At 44.4% G+C, this 21,689-nt stretch overlaps 2 protein-coding genes across 10 annotated transcripts; one reads left to right on the top strand and one right to left on the bottom strand.

Moving 5' to 3' along the window:
* Positions 1 to 129: 129 nt before the first annotated feature.
* cep70 (centrosomal protein 70) lies at positions 130 to 14,580 on the bottom strand. 5 transcript variants are annotated; one of them, XM_088605978.1, is made up of 20 exons: positions 12,856 to 13,068; positions 10,632 to 10,688; positions 10,194 to 10,216; positions 9,814 to 10,092; positions 9,325 to 9,424; positions 8,355 to 8,478; positions 6,612 to 6,792; positions 6,105 to 6,280; positions 5,785 to 5,844; positions 5,531 to 5,645; positions 5,150 to 5,238; positions 4,814 to 4,891; positions 4,117 to 4,222; positions 3,385 to 3,483; positions 3,006 to 3,170; positions 2,418 to 2,636; positions 2,041 to 2,209; positions 1,517 to 1,631; positions 833 to 912; positions 130 to 299 (listed from the first exon to the last, which is right to left on the bottom strand). In XM_088605978.1, the coding sequence occupies exons 4-20, from the start codon at positions 9,874 to 9,876 to the stop codon at positions 238 to 240; spliced, it is 2,001 nt and encodes a 666-aa protein (XP_088462104.1). In that variant the 5' UTR covers positions 9,877 to 10,092; positions 10,194 to 10,216; positions 10,632 to 10,688; positions 12,856 to 13,068; the 3' UTR covers positions 130 to 237. The 5 variants fall into 5 exon arrangements, with proteins under 5 accessions (XP_088462104.1, XP_088462108.1, XP_088462106.1 ...); XM_088605982.1 differs by having other exon boundaries at positions 2,490 to 2,636; positions 12,856 to 13,062; XM_088605980.1 differs by lacking the exons at positions 9,814 to 10,092; positions 12,856 to 13,068 and adding an exon at positions 14,512 to 14,580.
* Positions 13,989 to 21,040, top strand: faima (Fas apoptotic inhibitory molecule a). 5 transcript variants are annotated; one of them, XM_088605985.1, is made up of 6 exons: positions 13,989 to 14,097; positions 15,138 to 15,197; positions 16,202 to 16,337; positions 16,971 to 17,199; positions 18,690 to 18,739; positions 19,057 to 21,040. In XM_088605985.1, exons 2-6 carry the CDS (start codon positions 15,154 to 15,156, stop codon positions 19,204 to 19,206), a joined length of 609 nt encoding a protein of 202 aa, XP_088462111.1. In that variant the 5' UTR covers positions 13,989 to 14,097; positions 15,138 to 15,153; the 3' UTR covers positions 19,207 to 21,040. The 5 variants fall into 5 exon arrangements, with proteins under 5 accessions (XP_088462111.1, XP_088462110.1, XP_088462112.1 ...); XM_088605984.1 differs by having other exon boundaries at positions 13,992 to 14,268; XM_088605986.1 differs by lacking the exon at positions 15,138 to 15,197 and having other exon boundaries at positions 13,993 to 14,268.
* The last annotated feature ends 649 nt before the right edge of the window (positions 21,041 to 21,689 follow it).

Raw genomic sequence — 21,689 nt, 5'->3', positions numbered from 1 at the left:
TCAGCTGGGGAACTCTAAATCAGAGCTAGATGATCAGACAAGAGCTTAAAGGAAATTCAGGAAAAACCACAATAGGAGTCCAAGGGAGATAGAAACTGCTCATTTAAAAAACAATTTGTTACACAGAACTGAAAATGTTTAGAAAACTTCTTTATTTTGCAAATGCATGGTATTCAATCAGAAATATATATTAAAACACCTTAAACTATTCACACAAAACATTAGTGTTATTAGGCTTTATTCATTTGTCATTTGTAGTGAGCGTACTGCTGGTACGATCTCATCCAGGCGCCTGACATCTGCAAAAGCAACAGAAATCGGATTACGACAGTCTCTTCATGCTGAACACTGGGGACCAACAAACTATAGGTCACGTTTCATATACAGGCCACTTGTGCAACCTGTCCATGAAAATAACTCCCAGCCCAGGTCCCTGCGCTGCTTCACTGACAAAGTCACTGCAGCTCCTGTCGTTTGCATAGTGGAAAGGCTGCAGGCTAGGGTATGGAACTCATTATCTCATTCGTTATCTCTGGCAGCTCTCCCTGACAATATCTGACTGGTGTTTGCAACATGCTGAATGTGAGATGCAGCAGTCCTGTCGTTGCAAAAGCTCCCTGCAGCTCGCAGCTTTCAGTCACAATCTCACTGCAAACGTATGCCTCCAGCCGCAGTGTCTTGGTGCATTCCTGATTCTAGTGCATGCACACCCTATTAGGGCAAGTTGTCCCACACATATGTAGAATACAATCTGCAGGCTGACCGCCTCTCATGCACAATTCCAAACACTGCAGACAGGCAGTGAGAACTCCTGGCCCTGTTGTTTCTTTACCTAGAATGTGGAGCAGCTCCAGCACAAGGGAGTGGAATTCTGGGAAAAACTCCTCATGTTCCTCCAATTTGGTGATAATACTGAAAGAGGACAACACATGTTAATGACAGCTCTCCACAAAATACTAACCTTTATGCACTCTGCTGTGAGAAATTATTCAACAGCCTTGTATAGAGTCAGCTTTTATTGAGCTCAATACACACAGCAACACAGGGTGGGGTCAGCCCTGCAGAACACAGACCGCTTGAGTTTTCTAACCCTTTTTATACACTACAGCCACATGTAGTCTGTGACAGGTATTTCAGCTCAGGCTCTGGCTGATCACTCCTTCACTCGTTAAGAGCAAAGAAGTTACTGTTGTTTTTACAGTGAGTTCATATCAGACTTTAACAGACCCTGGAGCAGTTTGGCAACTGATACAGGCCTGTAGGGCTAAGCTAACTTATCTCTGCAGTCTCTCCACAGTTAACCACTAACTCTAGAATCATGTGTCGATATACCTGTCCCACTTCATACTAATTTTTTAAAAGGGAAAATTGAGGGAAAAAATTAAGTTAATCCTCAAAAGGGGGCTGATATATATTAATCTCTATATGAATTATAAATATTCATACTCTTCAATACTTTATATTCACTCTGATGAGTGTATGAAGAGCTGGTTTCAGTTGGTTATTTTCACTGTACCTGTCGATGTCGCTGGCGCCCAGCAGCCCAGCAAGTTGCTGGCTGGTGTCTTGACTGAGTGACGCACACAGCCACCCCACCTTGTTCACCAGCGCGCTGGGGGGAGCGCCCTCATCTGGAACAAAGTGGGAAGTCAACCCAAATAAACAAACATCGACAGGTGAGAGCCCTCACCCAAGAGCATGCTCAGAAAGGAAAACACTTTCTCCACTGCCAGTGCTACAGAGGCAGTGGATTAATTAACACAAGCTGATTAGAAAACAAAACACAAGACACAGCACAAGAGGAGGCTGATCTCCTAAGTCAATAATTCTAAGTCAATAACACCAAGATCAAGAGAAATCAAGGAAAAATAAGGGAACGTACATTTAAAACGAATGAACAAAAGGTTCATCTTTACACAAAACATAAAAGGAACAAGCTAACCAGGCCTTATTGAACTGTACACGCTGGCTGAGACCCTCTGATCAGTGAGCTCCCAGCTCCACTCCTGCCTCGTGTGCATTCCTGCTGCCGAGACCCACCCAGTCCCAGGATCTCCCGCAGGTTCCTCATGGCGTTGGTCATCTCCCCCAGCCGGCTGTAGACCTCGTTCATGCGCGGGTAGACCCCGGCGATGGAGTTCACGTCGAACAGCTGCTGGAAGTGTGTCACCATGGCGTGCAGGGTGTTTCTCGTGGGGCTCCTCATTTCCTGCGCAGCACGGGGAGACCCATCAGGCGCCCCGATCGGAGGACGGTCAGAACTCGGCTCGTCTCCTTGTGCGCTTTGCCGAAGCGCGCGCTCAACAATCACTGATTGAAAACCGACTGGGGGGCAAGACACCGCTTGCTTCTTTCTATGCATTTTGTTCAGGTCTCACTGCTCCTAAGTCTGCAGTATTAAGTTTAAAGACTCTCACAGTTGCTAAAGGGCCGCTGAAGAGTGTGGAGCTGATGGCAGGCCTCTGGCCCACGCTGCTCTTGGGCAGTACCTTCTCGCTCTTCGCCGTCTCCTCCAGCATGACGTCCGCCATCAGCAGCAGCTCCTCCACTCGCACCGTCTCGCTGGCGCCCTGCGTGCCCACCGACTGCCAGGGCGCCACCCTGAGCAAGAGCTTCCTGAGGGCGCAGTGCAAATCCTAGACAGAAATAACAGCTGTGTCCCAAACACACCGAAAACGGGCTCTCTCTCCTCCATCAGGACGGCAGGCACAGATCTGATCGGGTGGCGGTTATTTCTCTCACAAGAAGGCTTTGGTTTTTTTAATTAGAACGTCTTCCAAAACCTTTTTCAATTTCAATTTCAGACTCGCAACTGCACAAGTACATTTCAAACGGAGGCCGTGCACTTGGATAGTGTACACGTAGGAACAGATCGCATTAAAAGTAATAAAGCAATAAAAATCAAGCAGTGCAATCCCTTGAAATGAGCCCCTGTGGCCCCCGAGGAGTCGGATTCCATTATCTCTGTTAGAAAAATCACTGCAGGACAGAAAACGCTGCGTCACCTTCAAAGACATGAGCTGATTGGCCCACATGTCTATGGTGGGGACGATGAGCTCGAGCCCCACTTCCTCCGGGCTGTCTGGGGGCAGCAGGCGGCTCGGCCTTTGCCTGTGCAGCAGCACTGGAGCCCTTGGGTTACTCATCACCGCCTTGAGGGCATCGAGGACCTGCAAAACAGAACCCGCTTCTGCTTGGGTTTCTGCCACAGCGCCAGGTACAAAGGGACGCAGAGGAGCTAAGTGGAAAGAGATGGCTTGGACCCCGCCTCGAACCCGGGTTCGGGTTCGGGTCCGGAGTCCCTGGGTGCACCGCGAAGCACGCCCGTTTACTGTCTCCACGGCAAGGGAGTGGTACTCGGGACAGAGATTCACCTTCGTTTACCTTCGTCAGCTTGGGGACGGACGCTGCTTGCTTAGCTCTTAATTTCGCTGCTGGAATCAGGTCGTTCAAATCCTGGACTTCCAGTTCCTTGCAGGCGCCCTAACAGGAAAAAAATAATACAAGGCATGTGGTGGGGAGGGGCTTTTAAATGCAACTCTGGTCAGATTATGAGAAGGAAACAGGCTGCTTTTGTCAGGGGCTACCCTGCAAAACTGTGAACTGTAATTGCAATGACCTCCCCAGCGATTGTAGAGCGCTGTGGTGGCTCTGTGGCTCAGGATCTGCGCCTGTGGCTGGAAGGTTGCTGGTTCGTATCCCCTGTTGGGCCCCTGAGCAAGGCCCTTAACCCCAGCTGCTCTAGGGGTGCTGTATAAATGGCTGACCCTGCGCTCTGACCCCCAGCTTCTCTCCCTGTCTGTGTATCTCATGAAGAGCTAGCTGGGGTCCGCAAAAAGACAAATTCCCAAATACAAGAAATTGTATATGGCCAATAAAGTGATCTTATCTATTTAGTGATATCAGCTAATAGAGCTTCAGACTTGTAGCCGCCAGACAACCCCAGTCATATCCCACGGCACTCAGCTCAAGACCCAGAGCCTGGACCTAGAGCAGAAAGATCTGCCAACATGGCGCACACAGACCACAGTGTGAAAACACCACCCTGCGTGCACTGCAGCTTGAGGAATAACGTTGCAACGTGCTGTCATAAATCATTACAAAAACAAAACCAACCTTTAAATACCACCGGCAGAGGCTGGCCTGCAAGCTGTCTATATGCTCCACGTCTGTACTGTCCTTGTCTTTGCCGTTCTCTTCAGCAGAGCAGAGCTGAGCTGACCTCAAGTTCCAAACATGAACAAAAAAGGTTCCGAGATCAAGAAGAGGAAGAGAAAGGGGTCTCAGAGTTCGGGAGAAATTCTGGCAAACCCTTTTCCTACAAAATCAGGGGATGCTGAAGTATATGTAACCTTTTCTACTGTATATACATTGTGTCCACAGACAGGAATGTGTGGGCTCTTCTGCTCATTCATAGAGCATAAGAGGGTTTAAAGAGATGATGATCAATGACTGACAGGCACAAAATAAACCTTCCTGGCTCTATTAGGCTGGATAAATAGATAAAAGTAGTAGGTTTATTCCATGCTGAAAAAAAAGAAGAAAGAAAACACATTTCGGTCGTGAAGCCTTCTTCAGGTGTCACAGGTGTCACACCTGAAGAAGGCTCCACGGCCGAAACGTTGTTTTCTTTCATCTTTTTTTCAGCATGGAATAAACCTATTACTCGTTCCTTTGCAGCCTACGCATGCTGACGCAGCTCCCCACCTGGATAAACAGATGCCTGCTTCATCTTAAGAAACCTGCATTCTTCATCTCTCCAGAACTATTTCCCAGATAGGGATGAAAAACATCTATAAAAGCCATTTCTCACTTGACGTTGGTTTGCTGGATAATTCTGTCCATCCGTTTCAGCTGCTGTTTGCAAGACTTGAGCTCCTTCGCTGTTGGCCTTCAGGAATGGAAAGAAGGAAACCCACCAAATGTATCAATTACAATAGGCCGGGCAAACGATTGTATTTATGTTATTAACATGTTCCAATGTCCTGCAGGATGTGTAATCTACCCTCGTTTTCATTTTGGATGATCATTGTGCAACTCAAAAAAGGCATTATTGAGCATTTTGACGTAAATCTGCAGAAAAGGGTTTGAAGCCACGAGGCTTTGGATCCGTTTCAGCCAAGATTGTTCTGCAAATTTAAATGTGCACCTTGACTCCAGTTCCTGCTTCAGGGTCTGGATTTTCTCTCTCAGTTCTTCCTTCTGGGCTTTGGTCTCCTTCAGCTGTTCCTGATAGGACTGAGACAGGGAAAGACACGTGCTCTGTTACAGTGTGACTCTGCAGTGTGCGCGTGTGCATGGGATTGAGTTATTCTGTGCGACTCCAATCACATGCACGCGTAAAAAAAAAAACACTGTTAACCCTGGACATTCCAGAACACTCCCAGACACCTCTCACATGCAAACACAGGCAAATTCAACAAATACGGCACAGCAGAAGGTTCCAAGACTCAGGAAATAAAACCACAGAAGGAGATGTAGATGGGACCGAAAATAAAGCGTTCTGCCATTCTGATGTCTAACAGCGTACCTTAAGAAGTGCCTTGTAACTGAGAGTTGCATCTATCGTGCGATTTCTTTCTTCTTTTGTCCTGCTCCCTGCTGTTCCATTTTGGTCAGTTTCATCAGCATCTCCTCTCCACGTCCTGCCACAGAAATGTGGTTTAAAAAGAGCGTCGCCTGCTGCAACTTGAAATACTGTCTTGAATACAAAGCAAAACCTCAAAATGAGTGCCACACATTCTGTCTTTGTATACTTATCAATTCTTTCATCCCACCATGTACCTTAGTTCTGTACGCAGCTCTTGAATCTGAGCTTCATAGACGTCAATAACATCCAGTATTCTGTAGGAAACAGAGAAAGCACATCTTAAAGATTGTCTTTTATGATTACAGTTATTTTCTGCATTGGCAGCACTTTGAGTCACACCTCAACACCTTAAAACTGAACTGAATGCACAGATATTATAAATACTGCACTGACAGCCAATTCTTAAAAAGTGTTTAACTACAAAGCACAAAGTACAAGCTCTTATACTTATACTATAGAGGAACATGTCTTTTCTCAGACACAAATCCAGTCTGTTTTAAATACAAGTACTCACTGCTGGTCAAGCTGGGAATGTGGCTTGGCTGTCCGTCTGCAGATCTGTTGAAATGCACTGCTCTGCCTGGTTACCCTCCTTTCCTCCTCCTTCACTGTAAAATACAGCTTCTTCTGCAGCTGTGAAATCACTTCTCTCTCTTCCCCGAGCTTCTGCTCCAAAACCTGGTAATTATTCTTTAAGAAGAGATGGAAAACAGTGAAAATTAAACTGGAAAATTCTGCCCAATGACAGCAGTCCTGGAGGACGACTTCCTGTTTTATTGAGAAACTATGACAAATATCTCCTCCCTGCAATCTGATGAAACATTTCTCTCGTGCTGATTTCAAGATGCCCTCAAGTGCAGGACACAGGAAGAGACGCCAAAAAGAGAAAGAAGGCACTCGTACAATCCTGTGCACACTGGCTAAGACCAAGCACAGCGGCACACGAAATAAACCCGATATGAGATGCCTGTCGTTTGGGAGGCCGGCCGATCTCGTGCTGGGGAGAGCAGCCATGAGCTACCTGCACGTCCCTCTTCTCCTGCTGCAGCTGCTTCAGCTGGCTCTGGTGCTGCGCGGCCTTAGCGATGTAGTCGTCCTCCAGCGCCTGGATCTTGGTCTTGACTCCGTCTAGGATCCTCTCCAGGTCGGAGGCTCGCTGGGACTGCCGAGCGGCTCGGGCCTGCTGCTGCTGCGCCTCCTCTCTGCGCGACACACACCGCGGCTCAGCCTCACGGGCTTTTGTGGCACGGCTCGGCACGGCTCGGCACGGCACAAGCCATACAGCACAGCTGAACTTGGGCTCAGGGGCTCAGCGCAGCATGGCACAGCATGGCACAGCTCGGCACAGCTCGGCCCAGCTCGGCCCAGCTCGGCCCAGCTCGGCACAGCATGGCCGGGCTCAAGCACAGCAGCTGCACAGCACAGCACAGCCAGGCTCAGCCTCATGGCTTTTGCTTTTGCTTTTTAAGACAACGTGAATGTTTGTAACACACTCTTTTCCCCCCCCCCAAACCCCGTAGGCTGACGTCTTCCCCCAGCATTCTGCCAGGCAGGAGGCGAGAGTGCTATTGACCTCTGACCTGCGCGGGCCTGAGCAGGGACAGGTGACGGACGCAGGGGCTTTGCCACACTTCAGCGACCTGCTCACGATGTCCCAGTGGGGATCAGCCTCATTGTCTGGAAACAGGTGGTGAGCAAGCAAACTCCGGAACAATAGGACATGATAGGGTCACCAATGAGAGGAAGACATCCAGCTCATCAAATTGCTTGTATCATATTGCCCCATCCATCTGTTTTTTAAAGGGTCCCTATGAATCGTGTTTCTCTACAAGGTTCTCTCTTTTTTGACTACTTTAAAATGCCACTTATTCTCCCTTTCTGACACTGTCAAACATTTTTCACTACATCCTCCACTCCAGACACACAAATAAAATAAACAAAACACACAAAGCCTGACCACACTGGCATCTCTTCTTTGACATTTACACCGATTTCACCAATAACGCCTGGTCCTGCAGGGAGCCCAACACACATGGTGCCAACATCAGCAGGCCCAGCGCTGGCAGAGGCCGGCCAGTTCTGTGCTCACTCGGCTCCCGGCCCCAGTGCTCGCTGGGATTCCAACAAGAGCGGCTCAGGGACCGGACTTGACATCCAGTGGGATTTTCCCCACACAGCTAAAATACAATCGCCATTCCCGTCCTGCATTCAAAGCACAGGCCTTTAAAAGGCAAGACTCCCAGAAGCCTCCAGTCACCTTCCTTTATACAGACCAGAGTCTTTGCTGGGAGTTCTGTGTCTGCTTTCAGAGTAACGTTTGAAACTGTGGTCCGGGTTGCCTTTGTAAAGGCCTTAAAACACTGTGAATGCACAAGTTAAAACTACTTCATGGGCTTCCTTCTTCCCCAGTGCAAAGAGATTTCATTTATTCATGGTGTTGGCAATATGTTGGTTTTCAAAAACTAACTTTTCAGAATGTCTGGCACCTCCAGACCCACGTATGTCGTTTCTATAGTGTGGTGTTGAGGACAAATGGACACAGATTTAAAAATAGGTCTGCGCTGGGTCATGATATAGTTTAACCCCTGGAATCCCTTGATTTGAATCCAATTCAGATACTCAAATACAGGTTTTGTCCTCCTTTACTAAACCCCAAGTGTTTGGGGGTGAGGGCGCTGATGTCTCATTATAAACACTCTCAGCCAATGTGGGTACAGAACGGAAACCTGCGCTGAAGTCAAAGAGAAATGAGAATGGGAATTACTTCAGCTGATTGTTAGTCTGAATCAGCTCCTGGATCAAGGCCTGTCTCCTCTCGGTGTCCTTTAACAGTGTCTTCAGAGCCAGCCTCACTTCGGAAGCAGACCTTTTCTCCAACAGAACCAGATCTGAAAGAGAAGAAATGTCAAATTAAACATGAGAATAGCTTCTTCATGCAACACGCAATTGACAGAGATGGAGATGAAGGATTCTTGGAACACAAGAGGTGGGGTTTGACAGTAAACCCCTGCAAAGGCCAGGTGACTCCGAAGCCACAGGGGGTTTAGGATGTCTAGATGGAGCAGGGAGGTTGTTAATTCAAGCTCCAGGTGCAGAAAACAATGCAAAACCTTAGAAACACGGAGCTCCTTGAGGTACCATAGTAACAGTGGAATAATAACAGAAGCAAACAATAGCGGTCATGTTTGTACCACAGCTGAGCAGCACAGCTGAGCCACGTGAGACAATGAATGAGCTTAATGATATCAAAAAATAAAAAATACACTGATCTTTGTGATTACAAAACTGAGATGCATTACTAAGCTACAGAAGTAATTGTATTACATATTATCATTTTTAACTCTGCCTCGATACTATTGCATTTCAGCCAGGCACTGTGTAAGCACTACACACATGCCAGACAAAATTACAACACAGCCTCTTTCTGAAGCTTCACACTTCTCACTTCTTTAGTGTATAGGCTCCGTGACCTCAAATCTGAAATCAATTTATAAAGCAATCTGGGTTCACATATCTGAACATGAGCATCAAACAAAAAAAGCATATTTTAAACCTTGTGTCAGTCCAGAAATGTATAAACGAAAGACACAAATGAGCCCGGAACCATTCGATATTGTATGCCAAACAGTCATGCACCTGCTAAAACAGTTCCCATTCCCACATGACGAGAGGCTCCGTTAACGATTTTGCAGGATAATGCAGACATTGCATCGACCCGCACGACTGTGCCGCACCTGATAGGTTCTTGTTTTCCATGGGGTCTGCGAAGTGAATGGGCTTGAACCCGTGGTGCTGGAGTATCCGGTTCACTGCCTCCCATTCCAGCTGCTCCTGCTGCACAGTGCGGAGAAAACAGCTGCTCAGGAAATCAATCAGAACAGGGAGCCGCGCCGCTGTGGGCACGCCAACATCGACACCTCTTACCACACGCACACACAGAAAATCCGAAATCGGGTCAGACCGAGCGCAGGTCTAAATGACGAGGGTCCATGAAGAAAGCAGGACGGCTCTCCCACACACAGTGAAAACGTTCCCAGAGCAAGGCTCGGTAACAACAAAATAAACCGGTTTCCCTTCAGTTCATCATTGTAAGGCATGACCGCTTACACCCTGAAAGGCATGACCTTTCGATCCACAGAAAAAGGAGAAACTGCTTCCCAGTGCTCAATCCCAGGGGAACGTTAAGGAAATCCCTGGAGCTGTGCTTGGGGCGCGTCCTGTACCTGAAACTGGCTGCAGGTCCACACATAAACATAGGTCCTGTCCTTCTGCTGTAACGCGCTCATCCTCCAACCCGCCGCGCCTCACAGGACCAGCCCTGTGAAGCCCCTGCCCAGCTCTTTTCTCTCCAGGACTCCCCGGCCGCTGCCCTGTCTCCTGAAGCCGCGGCGGGGTGCTCTGTCTGCGTCTGCAGCGGCCGCCCCCCTCCCCTCCTTCCTACTGCAGCCTCACCCGGCCGGGCCGGGCGTCAGGTTACAGGTGACTACCCCCCGGCAGGAGCTCTGAATGGGAGCAGAGAGCAAGCGCTGTCAGCTCAGGAGCAGCCTCACCGTCCAGCTGCTGCCTTCCCTCATTTTATTCACGGGATAAACCAATATCTGACCTGCTCATTGTCCACTTCTTGACCTGTAAGAAAAAGAAAGGATTTTTAAACTTAACAACTTTCTCCGCATGCTGTGGTATCCTTCCTCCTTCCAAAGGCAGGCAGGATGGGCTAACGTGTGTCTGTGTGTATCACGTACGCATCTGTGTGTGGATCGTATGTGTCTGCATGAACAACACGCGTGTCTACGTTGTAACGTCTGTGTCTGCAAGTGTAACGTGTGGCATTCGCAGCACGGAACAGAATCAGCAGCTTTCTAATGATGGAGAGAAGTCCCCTCAGGTAAACAATAGTATTGAGTGCTGCGTTTTGTACTGCAGTCCACTATTTTACATGCCCTTATAGTGTAGTTGTTTTGCTACAACATTTTGGTTTTCAGATACGTGTATGGAAGAGAAAAATGTTCTCAAGGTGACACAGTCCTTTTTATTAACTTACCCGAGCTCTGATGAGCCATGCCTGTGGGATACGGAGTCTAGTCTTCTTCACAAGGTACTACAAATACAAACAAAGCATGAAAAACGACCTATTTTCACTGAGCCCACACAGCCCAAAGCTGGTCCTGCAGTTTCAGGTTCCTGCAGGCTTGAAAGGAATCTTTCACTTAACACCTGGAAAATACAGCTGACTGGGCTTCTTATACACTTAAGGAAGTCATTAAGGCCTTAATGACTTTGAAATGGAACCCAGTCAGACTCATGTCACAATGGGACCTGGGTTGTCAACCCCTACTGTGAAGTTAAGGCTGATAAAGAGCATGTCCCTTCTTTCAGACGTCTGCCACAATGGGTGATGTAAGCCAACAAGAACAGATACAGGTCATGATCTTTCAAATTCAACTGAAAATGTCAATCCACTCCACTGCAGTCCTTCAGACTAACCAGCACCTCAGCTGTTTTACTGATAATTGTCAATCACATCCTTAAACAGCTGGCTGGAGAGAAACCTGACATGGAGTGCAGTAGACTGGACTGGACTGGACTGAGCCTTATGCTGAACTGCCCTGCTTTCTAGGCCACTGGTTTGCAGCCCCGGTCCTGGAGCATCAGTCTTCTTGGGTTTTGCTTCACTCTACAGGCTAGTTGATTTCACTTTTTGGTTTGAGGCATGTTTGTAAATTTACTTTCAAATCAGAAAAGGTCAAATGTAACCAGTGCCTGTTTCTGAATTTTAGAACAGCCATCATTCAGGTGTGCTGCCTGAACTGTTATGAACTGCAGAGGGAAAAAACTGGTGTTGTGGGGGTGTCTGATACAGTGACCACGCCCATTGGGGGGATGTTCAATAAAGAGGCAATCCAACAATGGATATATCTGATGCAATGTCATGCCCAGTATATGTCTGATAGTGTCCTTCTCACCTGTGGGCGAGTCTGATAGTGTAATTCCCACCTGTGTCTGTTGATCATCAGGTGATCGATAAATTAGAGCTGTTTAGTCAGAAATAAGAAGAGGCAGCATAAAGTTCTGTGTGTTGAAGTATTGGAAACAGAGTAAATAGGGTGTAACTAACATGCAAAACCAACCTATGAAACAAGATACAAGTCTAAACAAGAAAGCAGATCAACTAATTCATCGGCTGTTGAGCTCATCTGGAATGAAAACCAGGATGGCTGGGAACCAAACATACATAAAGCTTGCACCTGGCTTTAATGCAGTGCACATGAAGAACAGTATGTGAATAAAATTCAAACATGAATCTTCTATTACATTATGGTATAATCTTAGCATATTTCCCTTACTTCAGCTGTTACTTTAATTCTTTCTTTTTTTATTTTGTTCTACTCTAAGATCAATATAATTATATATTGCATTCATAAAACCGTATTTAGAATATTATATATAGTTTTGGTAACGGTATTACAAACCCTCTTATAAATACTGCCTCTCCGAAATGGGTTGAGAAAGACAGCTGGGTCAAGGCTGTCCAATACTGGTCTTATGGTGGCCGACGTTTCTACAGATCATTGTTCCAACTCCACTCTTGATGACCTAACCGTCTGCTAGCTAACGACTTAATTGCACCAATTTAATAATTCATCTCGCGCCACGGGTGCATCTGCTTTAAAAACAGGCAGGGAAGGCCGCCCTAGAAGAGATGAGCATGAAGGTACGAGTGGGAACGGAGAGAAAGTGCACTTCTTCACAGGAGAGGACTGTCTGGGAGTCTGGAGCAAGATGCACACCCCTGTAATTGCAGCCGGTACCCTGGTTTCTGCCAGAACCGCCTGAACGAGACCCTCACACCGCTGGTTCCGGCAGCCGGGCAAGAACGGCAGGCTGAACAGCCACTCGTTGAATTGACGAGCATTACTAAGTGAATAGCTTGGTTATTTGGGATGGATTTCAATTTATGGCTTGAGATACGGAGGGTTGTGCAGCCTCCATTATTACTGAACAATCTCTAGTCGCAGAAACAGACTCGCTTCATAAGACGCTTTCGCAGCCGAGGTTTGTGGGGAAACTGCTAAACAAGACGCTGCGGAAGTAGGCGCCAGAGGGACAGCCTCAGCACCCCGTACTCGCACGGCCAAGCGGTGTCTTGTGCGTTGTCATTTACAACTAGCTGTCGCGCACACTTGTTTTAAAAACGTGGATAAATGAAATACAAAAGCGGTCAGAAGCCGTTAAAAGCAGGGTAGCTGAAAGGCTCGTAACCTTACCTGTATGTTGGGCAGCAATCTTGTTTTCATAAATATCCTACTCTTATGATGGAACAGTGTTTTGATACCCCCCCCTTTAATCTTAAGAAATATTTGTATTGCGTTCCTGCAACCCTCTGGGTGCAATCTTACTTTTACATGCGGGCTCGAGACGGTTTGAAACACACAGCGGCGGCTAAGTAAAGCGAAACTTCCCTGGAATTCAACCAATAGGAGAGTACGGAATGGCGATGGCCCGCCCCATCCCTCCACCCCGAGAGGTAATTGGCTAGAAGAATGTGATTGACGGACTACAGCGGCCGATCAAAGGAGAGAACTCAAACACGTGTGCGAACCGCAGCCCCCGCGCGCTCTGTGCGGGACAGTTATTTGTCAATCTGCTGAGACTGTTGTTTGCTCCTCTTGCGTGTCAACGGTGCACAACAATGTTAAATGTAGTCATTTTTTCTATTCCTTAATAAATCCGCTTTTATTCAATGGGGGAGTTATGCTGTATATTTGGAAACTAACTTTCTGCAGGTCCACTGGTGACACAAACAGTACTTTTCCAGCACTGAGACAGGCAGGGCTTGGGGAATAATTAAATACCAAAATGTTGGGAGAAAATTACTACCCAATTCCAGAAGCAACTAGAACAAAATATAATTGATACGTACTGGGGAAAAAAATTTCCACATGCATGCATAGGAAAATTGATAAGTGCCCTTTCACAACACTAACAAAAACTAATCTCGACATGCAGTCGTGCGTGACTGTATGGCATTGGTACTGAACTTTGTGAAATTGTTTCTGTTTCCTAATAAATGGTGAAATCGGAAACATTGGTGAAACCGATACTCATATGGTTCATAATATGTTAATACTTTCAAGAAAATCTCGGGCCACGGAATATCCTTTATTCCCACCCGAATCCGTTTATTGACACGCCCCTTTTGGGCGGGGGCAGAAGGTGTGGTTTCAGAGGAGGGACGTCTGCGATTGGCTACATCCTGAGGGACTGCGAGTTTTCCGGGACGTCTGGGCAATCGCGTGTCGCTACCATAGATATGTGAAATAACTCTCAGGAATTCGGGTAGGAAGAAAGGCAGGTTTGTTAACGTAATATCGCGAGAAACGCAGAGATCTTACAAGCCTTGCAGTGACGTCACTGCGAGGTTTGCGTTGTTTTGTGCCTTCTTGGTGTGTGTGAAGAGTGAATAGAACATTTTAAACCGAATTCACATACATATTTAGACACAAAAGGTAACAGAAATAATGCGTAATCGTATTATTCATGTTAGATTACCGACACGATTTTGACACGCTAATGTGTAAATTGCACAGTTAACTGTACACTAGGTTGCATTGCGTTTCCATAGTGACGGTATTCTCGTCTGTTGCAAGAATCAGTTTAATACCTGCGTTAAGCAGCAGGTAAGGTGCAATAAACTATTTCATCGTGATTTTGAGACTTGTAAATGCAATTTATTCTTTGTAGAAACTAGTAGTAGAAAATGCAAACGTGGAGAACCACGTCAAGTAGTTAGTAGGATTAATTTCTTAAATCTGGCAATTTGTTCAGATCTGTGTCCTTTTATCGGTATTTTGCGTAACAACACAAAACAGAAATCAGACAGACGGGAGTAAATGATAAAAAAAAAACTTTAAAAATATTACCAAATAGAAGATCACGTCCTTCGGCACTAGCAGCCCCATATAAACCTCCGTGTATGTACAGTAGGCAGATGACGTGACTCGGCAGTGTTTTGCGGTGTAGATTAACCATTTCTGAATTCAAACCGCGGATTGTAATTAAATGCATTTTCTTTAAAAATATAACCATCTGAAACCAGTTGATTGTGCCACTAAACTAACGAACAGAAACGTCATTTATATAAAAAAAGGATTATAATTTGCCCTGGAAGAATGCAGCAGTAGAGTTTTAAACTTTTTAGGATTAAAAACTAAAATTGACGATTGTGTTTACATTTGATCACGCAGATCTTCTTTTCGTGTTAAAAAGGTGTTATACAGTATTTTACACGTGTCTACTGGGCATTTGGTCGCCGTGCGTCTATTTGTAGCTCGTTGATAAGTCTTGATCATCTTAAGATCCCGCACTCGCTGCTCCTAATTAAAGAGCGTTGTTTTAAGGACCGTTTTTTAGGAAAAAATATATTTCAATGGGATACGCACACTTCTTGGCACTAGCTGGTTATCATAATGTTCGGAAGGATGTCCATTTGAAACTGTTCTGTGCCTTTCCCCCTTTCTGCTCTCCTTGAACGCTAATTGGATTAAAGTGGGTGTTTTGTGGCCATGGCCTCCCGAGAAGAGTTTACACTTTGTGAGGATGAAGTGAGGTAAACCATATCATTTCACAACTGTATCAATATTGGTGAAGTGCCCTTCACAGTGGTCGCGTTAGCCCGGCTGTTGTCTTCCCTGTGGGTTTTAAAAGCTCGGCGGACAAAAATATGAGGGAGTTCCAACACCTTCCCTTCCAGATCTTCGTCCTGATTAAAACTCGTAGGGTTGGTGACATTCTGGGCCTCGGTCCCACACGCCAGCAGCGATCGTAGCGGGAGAGTGGGTTGGAACCAGGCTGTATGTTGTGAAATAACCCAGTGTGAATAACTCACACTTGACTAACGCCCTGCTCAAACCTTTGCTGGCAGAGGCCTAACACGTTTTGCCGTGGGGGTTCCTCATATTTTTGTCCACTTATTGTATTGTCGAAACGGTGTGCGTCTCTGTTTATTTGCCCGTGTTTTAGATGTGCTGCAGTGTTTTGTATTTCTATAAAAGTGCTGTTACGTTATCCGCTGTTCCTTGTTCACGAGCCCTTTAACTGCTCCTGTTAAGTGCGGCGTTGTTGTCTTCTTGTGTGTGAATGCCTGCAAGCGAACAAGTGTGATTAATTAGAAAGATGGGGAGAGCCTTTTAGTCATGCAGTGTTATTTCCATGTTCTCTAATGCTGATAAAACTATGACTTGACGCAACTCTGAATGGGATTGGAGCATTAATACTACAGCAGTTCCCCCTGAGGAATAAAGGAAGTATCCTTTGGTAAAATGCATTGAACTTTGTGTGATGCTTTGTTGAGGTGTGTAGGCTGTATGTGCGCATGTGTTCGTAAGCTCATTAAAGAAATGGACAGTCTGCTGAGCATGCACATATAGGATCGCCCTGGATAGCATTGCTGCAGAGAGGTTTTTTTTCTGCCCAGGTGATTAGATTACCTATTATGTGGAGCGTCTGTTAAGCACATACATTTTTCACGTGCTGGATGAATAGGCCTTCATAATGCCTGTGGTGAGGCAGCTGCCTTTTCCACTTCTCGTTTTTTGTTCTTCCTGCTTAAAGGTCTCGTTACGGCCACTTGGACAAGATGACCGACCTGGTGGGGGTCTGGGAGGTGGCTCTGAGTGACGGGGTGCACAAGATCGAGTTCGAGCACGGGACGACATCGGGGAAACGTGTGGTCTACGTTGATGGGAAGGTGGGCCCCGAGACCTTTTTACTGCAGCTGTTTTTTTGGTGCTTAATACACAGGCGATGTATGAGGCAACATTTTATTAAGGTTAATCTAGGAGTAGATGCTGACCTGAAGAACACAGGCGCTCATCAGAATTGGCCTGCGTTGTGTAAAGACAAGCCTTTCTGTCATTACTGCAAGGTCTCCTGCTGCATTGGCACCAGTTTGTTTCAAGATGCCTGTCTAAATAGTCTAAGAAACAAGACTGTGAATTTCTGCAGCTTGCTTTTAAGTCTCAGGGCACATGTTTTACAGCTGTGCAAGATACATAAAATTGGGTTGTTGTTTTTTTTTTTTAAATGTCGCCATTGCACCTGAAATGTAGAGGAACATTTTTATTTTCTGTTGTTAGAAGCACTTTGTGTGTTTCATGTTTTCAGGGCCCAGGCTGAAAAGTAATCACAGGTCTCCTCCTGCAGGCTCTGCTGCATAGTGCAGCAATTCTCCAGATCTGTTCAGCGATAATCTCTCATCACTGCAGTATGTGGAAACTTGCAGTCTTGTAACTGTGAGCATTCTGTTCAGAAAACCTACTTCTGAATGTTTTGTCTTTTTTTTGTAATGAACTAGCTTTTTATTATTGTGTTTTGCTGTCAGGAAATAATAAGAAGGGAGTGGATGTTCAAGCTGGTTGGAAAAGAAACGTTCAATGTTGGGGACACAGAAACAAAAGCCACTATAAATATTGATGCCGTCAGTGGCTTTGGCTATGAATATACTCTAGAAATCAATGGGAAAAGTCTCAAGAAGTTTTTGGAAAACAGATCGAAGACTACCAATACGTGGGTGATTAATCTTGATGGTGTGGACTGCAGGATTGTACTAGGTACTGTACGTTTTTTTCTTTAACCTTTTTTTATTAATAGATATAATCCTCTATTTAACCTGTTATAGGTTAGTTGTGAACAGATCATCATTGTATATCAAGTGGTAACTGGCATTGTTTTGCTGTAATCTTTAATGAACTAGATGTTAGCATGGCCTTACATTAACAAGATCTAAAATGCTATGATTATGGCACTATGAAAGCTACAGTCCTCTAATGATCAGAGAAAGGCAGTTATTATCTCAGTAGAAAAGGGTCAATTACAAAGCTTCCACTATAAATAACAATAGTGTAAAGGATCCAGGAACACTCTCTATATAAATGTATATATTTATAAATGTAATATTTATATATATGAAAGGATCCACTTCATTCACTACTGAAATGTAGCCCCACCCCCTACAGCACAGTGCCTCTTGCATTTAATTTTGAAAGGCAGTGAAATATTTCAGAAACTGTAGCATAGGAACAGATTTCAGTCTAGCCATCTAGCCCCCTGTGTGGTGTTCCAGCCACAGGTGTGATAATATTGCCTGGCCAGGTCTACAGCTCAAGTCCAAGGTAAAGCAAGTAGGGCAGTCATTTCTAAAACCTACTGTCACGGAAGCACAGTGTTCCAGCCCTGTGGTTTTCCTGCAAGGCTTCTTCAAGAGAGCTGCTTTTTTTGTGAAGATTGTTACCCTCTACTGCAGTAAGACCGACTTGATAAGACTTGGTGCGCCTTGTGATTTCTACTCTGATTTACAGCTCACTCACTGAGCAAGCTCTCTGAGTTTCCACTCTTGTATACTGGTTGTTGATTTTCAACTCTTCCAAATTGCTTTCGCTGCTCATTATTAAATAGACTAGACCCATTTAACATTTAGGAATATAATTATTAATCTATTTGTTAACAATAATCATTCTGTGCAGTTGTTGGTCTGTGATGATTCTGTATTGACCTTACACAACGTGGCAGTTTAAGTGTAACATTATTGACATATTATTAAATCACAATTTTAGTATTTATAGGTACAGTATTGACAATGAAAGCACAGTGCTGAGTGCAGCTTTTATTTTTAACTTTTTCTAAGAAATAATTAAGCTACGCATGTGATGCCATCATGCTGGTGAATTAAGGTGAGTTCACAGTCTGATTACAAAGGAAAAGTTTAACTTGTATCTCTGAAATATTTTAAAAAGGACAATTATGCTCTCAGTCAACATTAAATAGGTTATTTACACAAGTGAGCTGTTCCTATGCCCAGGTCACATATGTGTGTACATAATCTACCCATACACACACAAGATTGGTGCTTTTTGCACATGGATTTTAACTCAGCTCTATTTCTGCATTGATATCCATTTCTGCAACTCCTACAATGCGATTCCTGTTGGCTTCATTTAGTCGTAGTATTCTTTCTGCTACAATTACTTTAAGTAAAATGTATGGAATTGTGTCTTTGTGATCCGTAGGACTGAACTTCAATCTCTTTTTCGTCTTTCAACAGAGAAAGACACAATGGACATATGGTGCAATGGGAAAAAAATGGAAACTGCAGTAAGTACAGTACTTGGTTGGTTTTCACTCTGAAAATTGAGAGCTTTGTGTCTAAAATTCCTATTATTCATAGCAATATAATACCACATTATCCTTGTACCAAGGTGGTCTTTTTCCTGCATCTGCTTTTGAACTGGATTCGGCCAATAAAACACTTGAATTTTATCAGCTAGCAAAGGCTCCTTTTAGAACAACTAAAAGTAACTCCAGGAGAGCAGCACAATAGAAAGTATCCCAGTCCTTAGTGAATGTGTAAAAGACTTTCACGTCCACAACAGTGATATACAGCAATTACAGGTTTTCTCATTTTTCTTTAGGGAGAGTTTGTCGAAGATGGCACAGAAACACACTTCACTGTTGGAAACCATGACTGCTGCATCAAAGCAGTAAGCAGTGGGAAACGACGAGAGGGAATAATCCACTCTCTCATTGTCGATGAGATGGAGATACCAGAAGCAGTAGAGTAACAGAGAGAACAACCATCTGGTTTAAACTTTGCAAGCTTAGACAACGATTCCCTAGATAAAGGTTTTCCCAAATAGGGAAGTGACAGATTCACCATGCTGACTTGGTGGGTTTGTGAGCTGGTGACAGCAGCAGAATCAAACCTTATCCCTAAGAGTTTCTAGCACTGCTCCACACACACATACTGTACATATGCATACACACATGGACATGCTCGAAAGTATTAGTTCTATTTCTGGGGTTTTTTGGTAGCCTCACAAACACTAAAGCTAGTAACTGGAGTCTGATTAAGGCTCATCAGCGTTCCATAGCCTTTTCTAAACAATACTCTTGTTGTGATTCTGTCTTTTACTTTGCCAACCTGCTCCAGTCTTTAAGGATAATGTTACTCAGTAAATTGTAGCTGGACTCCACTTGAGCAGCAAAACACACCCTTAAATAGACACAGATCTTAATATGAAGAAAATATGAGTGAAAAGGAGCAAGGATATTGGGCGAGGCATTAAAATGCAATAAATGCTTATGGTTCAATGTTATATTAAATAAATATTAAGATAAGATAAATTGAATCCACTACCCTTTTCAGTAGCTTTATAATTAAATGTTAAAAATGGCATTTATTTTCTATTTATCTTTGTGCCCCAGTAAATACACCATTAGGTTTGTTTCTTTTCTGTAGTTCATTTTATCCATAATCACTTAACTTGTTTGCATCACATGGAAATGTGTGAAAATTGATGCCGAAAAGGAAAAGTGTAACTGAGCATGCTATATTTTGCAATATATTACAATTGTGTAGTTAATCAGTAATGTATGGAATATGAAAACTGGTTAACTGTGATTACTGTTACTGTTTTGTAACAAAATATGGTCATCGTGGAGTCACAAGTACATCTTAAAAGAGTATATAGTGAAAAGAATACAACTTTTAATGTAATGAAAAGCATGCAAGGTGCCTGCTCAGATCATGTGTTGTGCTCTGTGATCCACACTCATGCCTGGGGCATGTCATCAGCTGGTGGTGACTGGGGTTGCCCTGGCAGCAGTGCACGACTGGGAGGTGCCCCCAAGGTAAGGGTGGGAGTTGTCTGCCAGGGTTCTTGGCTTCTGGCAAACAGTGGGTCCCGTGATTTGCCAGGAACCAGTAGGCTTTTAATGATGTCTGTGAGTTCTGTCTCCTGCAGTATCAGGTGTTGTACAGTTTGCATCATGTCAAATGACAAATGACACTCATGTGCTGGCAGAGCTTATCTATTTATCTTATTCTGTTCCAAGTGGTTATTCCAACTTGGAAAGCTCACTCTTGAAACGAATATTTCCAAATTGTGTAGAAGAGAGTTCTGGTAATTTATTCCTATTCAGATTTATAACTAAGTCTATATAGAATTTTGAAGTTTATGCTTGCAAAGTTTAGGACCACTTAAAGAAGATCTATGAATCAGGATAATGTGCAATTGTTTGCAATAACCAACAATCAAGAGGAAGTGCACTTTCCTGTAAGTCTTCTGTGTTTTGTTTTCCGTGTTAAAACACTGATAGGCTTTCAGTGCTCATGAACTCTGTACAAAAGTCTTTAATGAAAATCATATTTTTGTTGAGAGCTCATAGATACCTATCTGACACATGTTTTATTTAGGTATCTGTTTGGCCTCATTTCCATTTAACTTATTCTGGTGTGCAGATTCAGTTGTGCTGTTCACCTCAGATCCCAAAGGGTGAACCTTTACACTTGTATATGCATACAGAAACAGTCTGTAACAATGTGGTGACTGTAATATGTATTTGTTTTTTTGTGAAATCTGTAGCGGTTTGTTATAATAAAAAACTAAATCCTAATTTTCTCATTCTTGGATTCATTCCCATATTCATCTTTCATAATAGTCATGGCAAGTTGCTTTATAATGAGACGGTCATTATATACCAAGGACAGCCAGTGGTTGAAGCAGGGCACTTCTTTTTGCCAACAAGCCCTACACATTGCGACTCTAGGAGGTGGCAGCTACATCCCAAAAATAGTGTTGAGAATCTTTAAATGGCTGTTTTGGGGCACTCCATGCTTTGGCTTCAGGAACGATGCCCATGAGGACTGGGAATGCTGAGCTCCTGCTCAGATCAGACAATGATACAGTAAGTATGGGGCTGGAGTGCTGGGCATCAGATGGGCCAGAAGAGTCACATATTTGCAGTCTTCACCAAAATCTAAACCACTGTGAGGTACCTGGATTCATCTTCTTCCCAAACGCAGATTCCGAACTCCATTTATGTGTGATTTTTTTAATATTACACTACCTTTCTTTCACATGAACAGCCTACAGGAATAAACTGGATATGATTCCAGTGCAGCAGGATGATGGGGAAGACAATGATGTTAAAGAGAACTCGGAGGCCCCTGACATACTGTACATACCAGTTTTTCAGCATACCTTGCAAGTGATGTATACACAGAAGAAACTGTTAAATTCACCCCACTGACATTTTAGGAATC

The sequence above is a fragment of the Lepisosteus platostomus genome, chromosome 14 (genome assembly GCF_059453375.1).
Source record: "Lepisosteus platostomus isolate fLepPlt1 chromosome 14, fLepPlt1.hap1, whole genome shotgun sequence".
NCBI lineage: Eukaryota > Metazoa > Chordata > Actinopteri > Semionotiformes > Lepisosteidae > Lepisosteus > Lepisosteus platostomus.
The sequence above is the reverse complement of the archived record's forward strand: the minus strand, read 5'-3'. Positions and strand labels throughout refer to the sequence as shown.

Excerpts from the sequence above, each read along its gene's own strand:
- cep70 (XM_088605978.1), bottom strand. The coding sequence starts at position 9,876 with ATGAGCGCGTTACAGCAGAAGGACAGGACCTATGTTTATGTGTGGACC. Across the intron at positions 8,479-9,324 it reads GGAAAACAAGAACCTATCAG|ATCTGGTTCTGTTGGAGAAA; the intron begins GTGCGGCACAGT and ends CTTCTCTTTCAG. Across the intron at positions 6,281-6,611 it reads AGGAGAAGAGGGACGTGCAG|AATAATTACCAGGTTTTGGA; the intron begins GTAGCTCATGGC and ends CTCTTCTTAAAG.
- faima (XM_088605985.1), top strand. The coding sequence starts at position 15,154 with ATGGCCTCCCGAGAAGAGTTTACACTTTGTGAGGATGAAGTGAG. Across the intron at positions 17,200-18,689 it reads GGACTGCAGGATTGTACTAG|AGAAAGACACAATGGACATA; the intron begins GTACTGTACGTT and ends GTCTTTCAACAG. Across the intron at positions 18,740-19,056 it reads GGAAAAAAATGGAAACTGCA|GGAGAGTTTGTCGAAGATGG; the intron begins GTAAGTACAGTA and ends ATTTTTCTTTAG.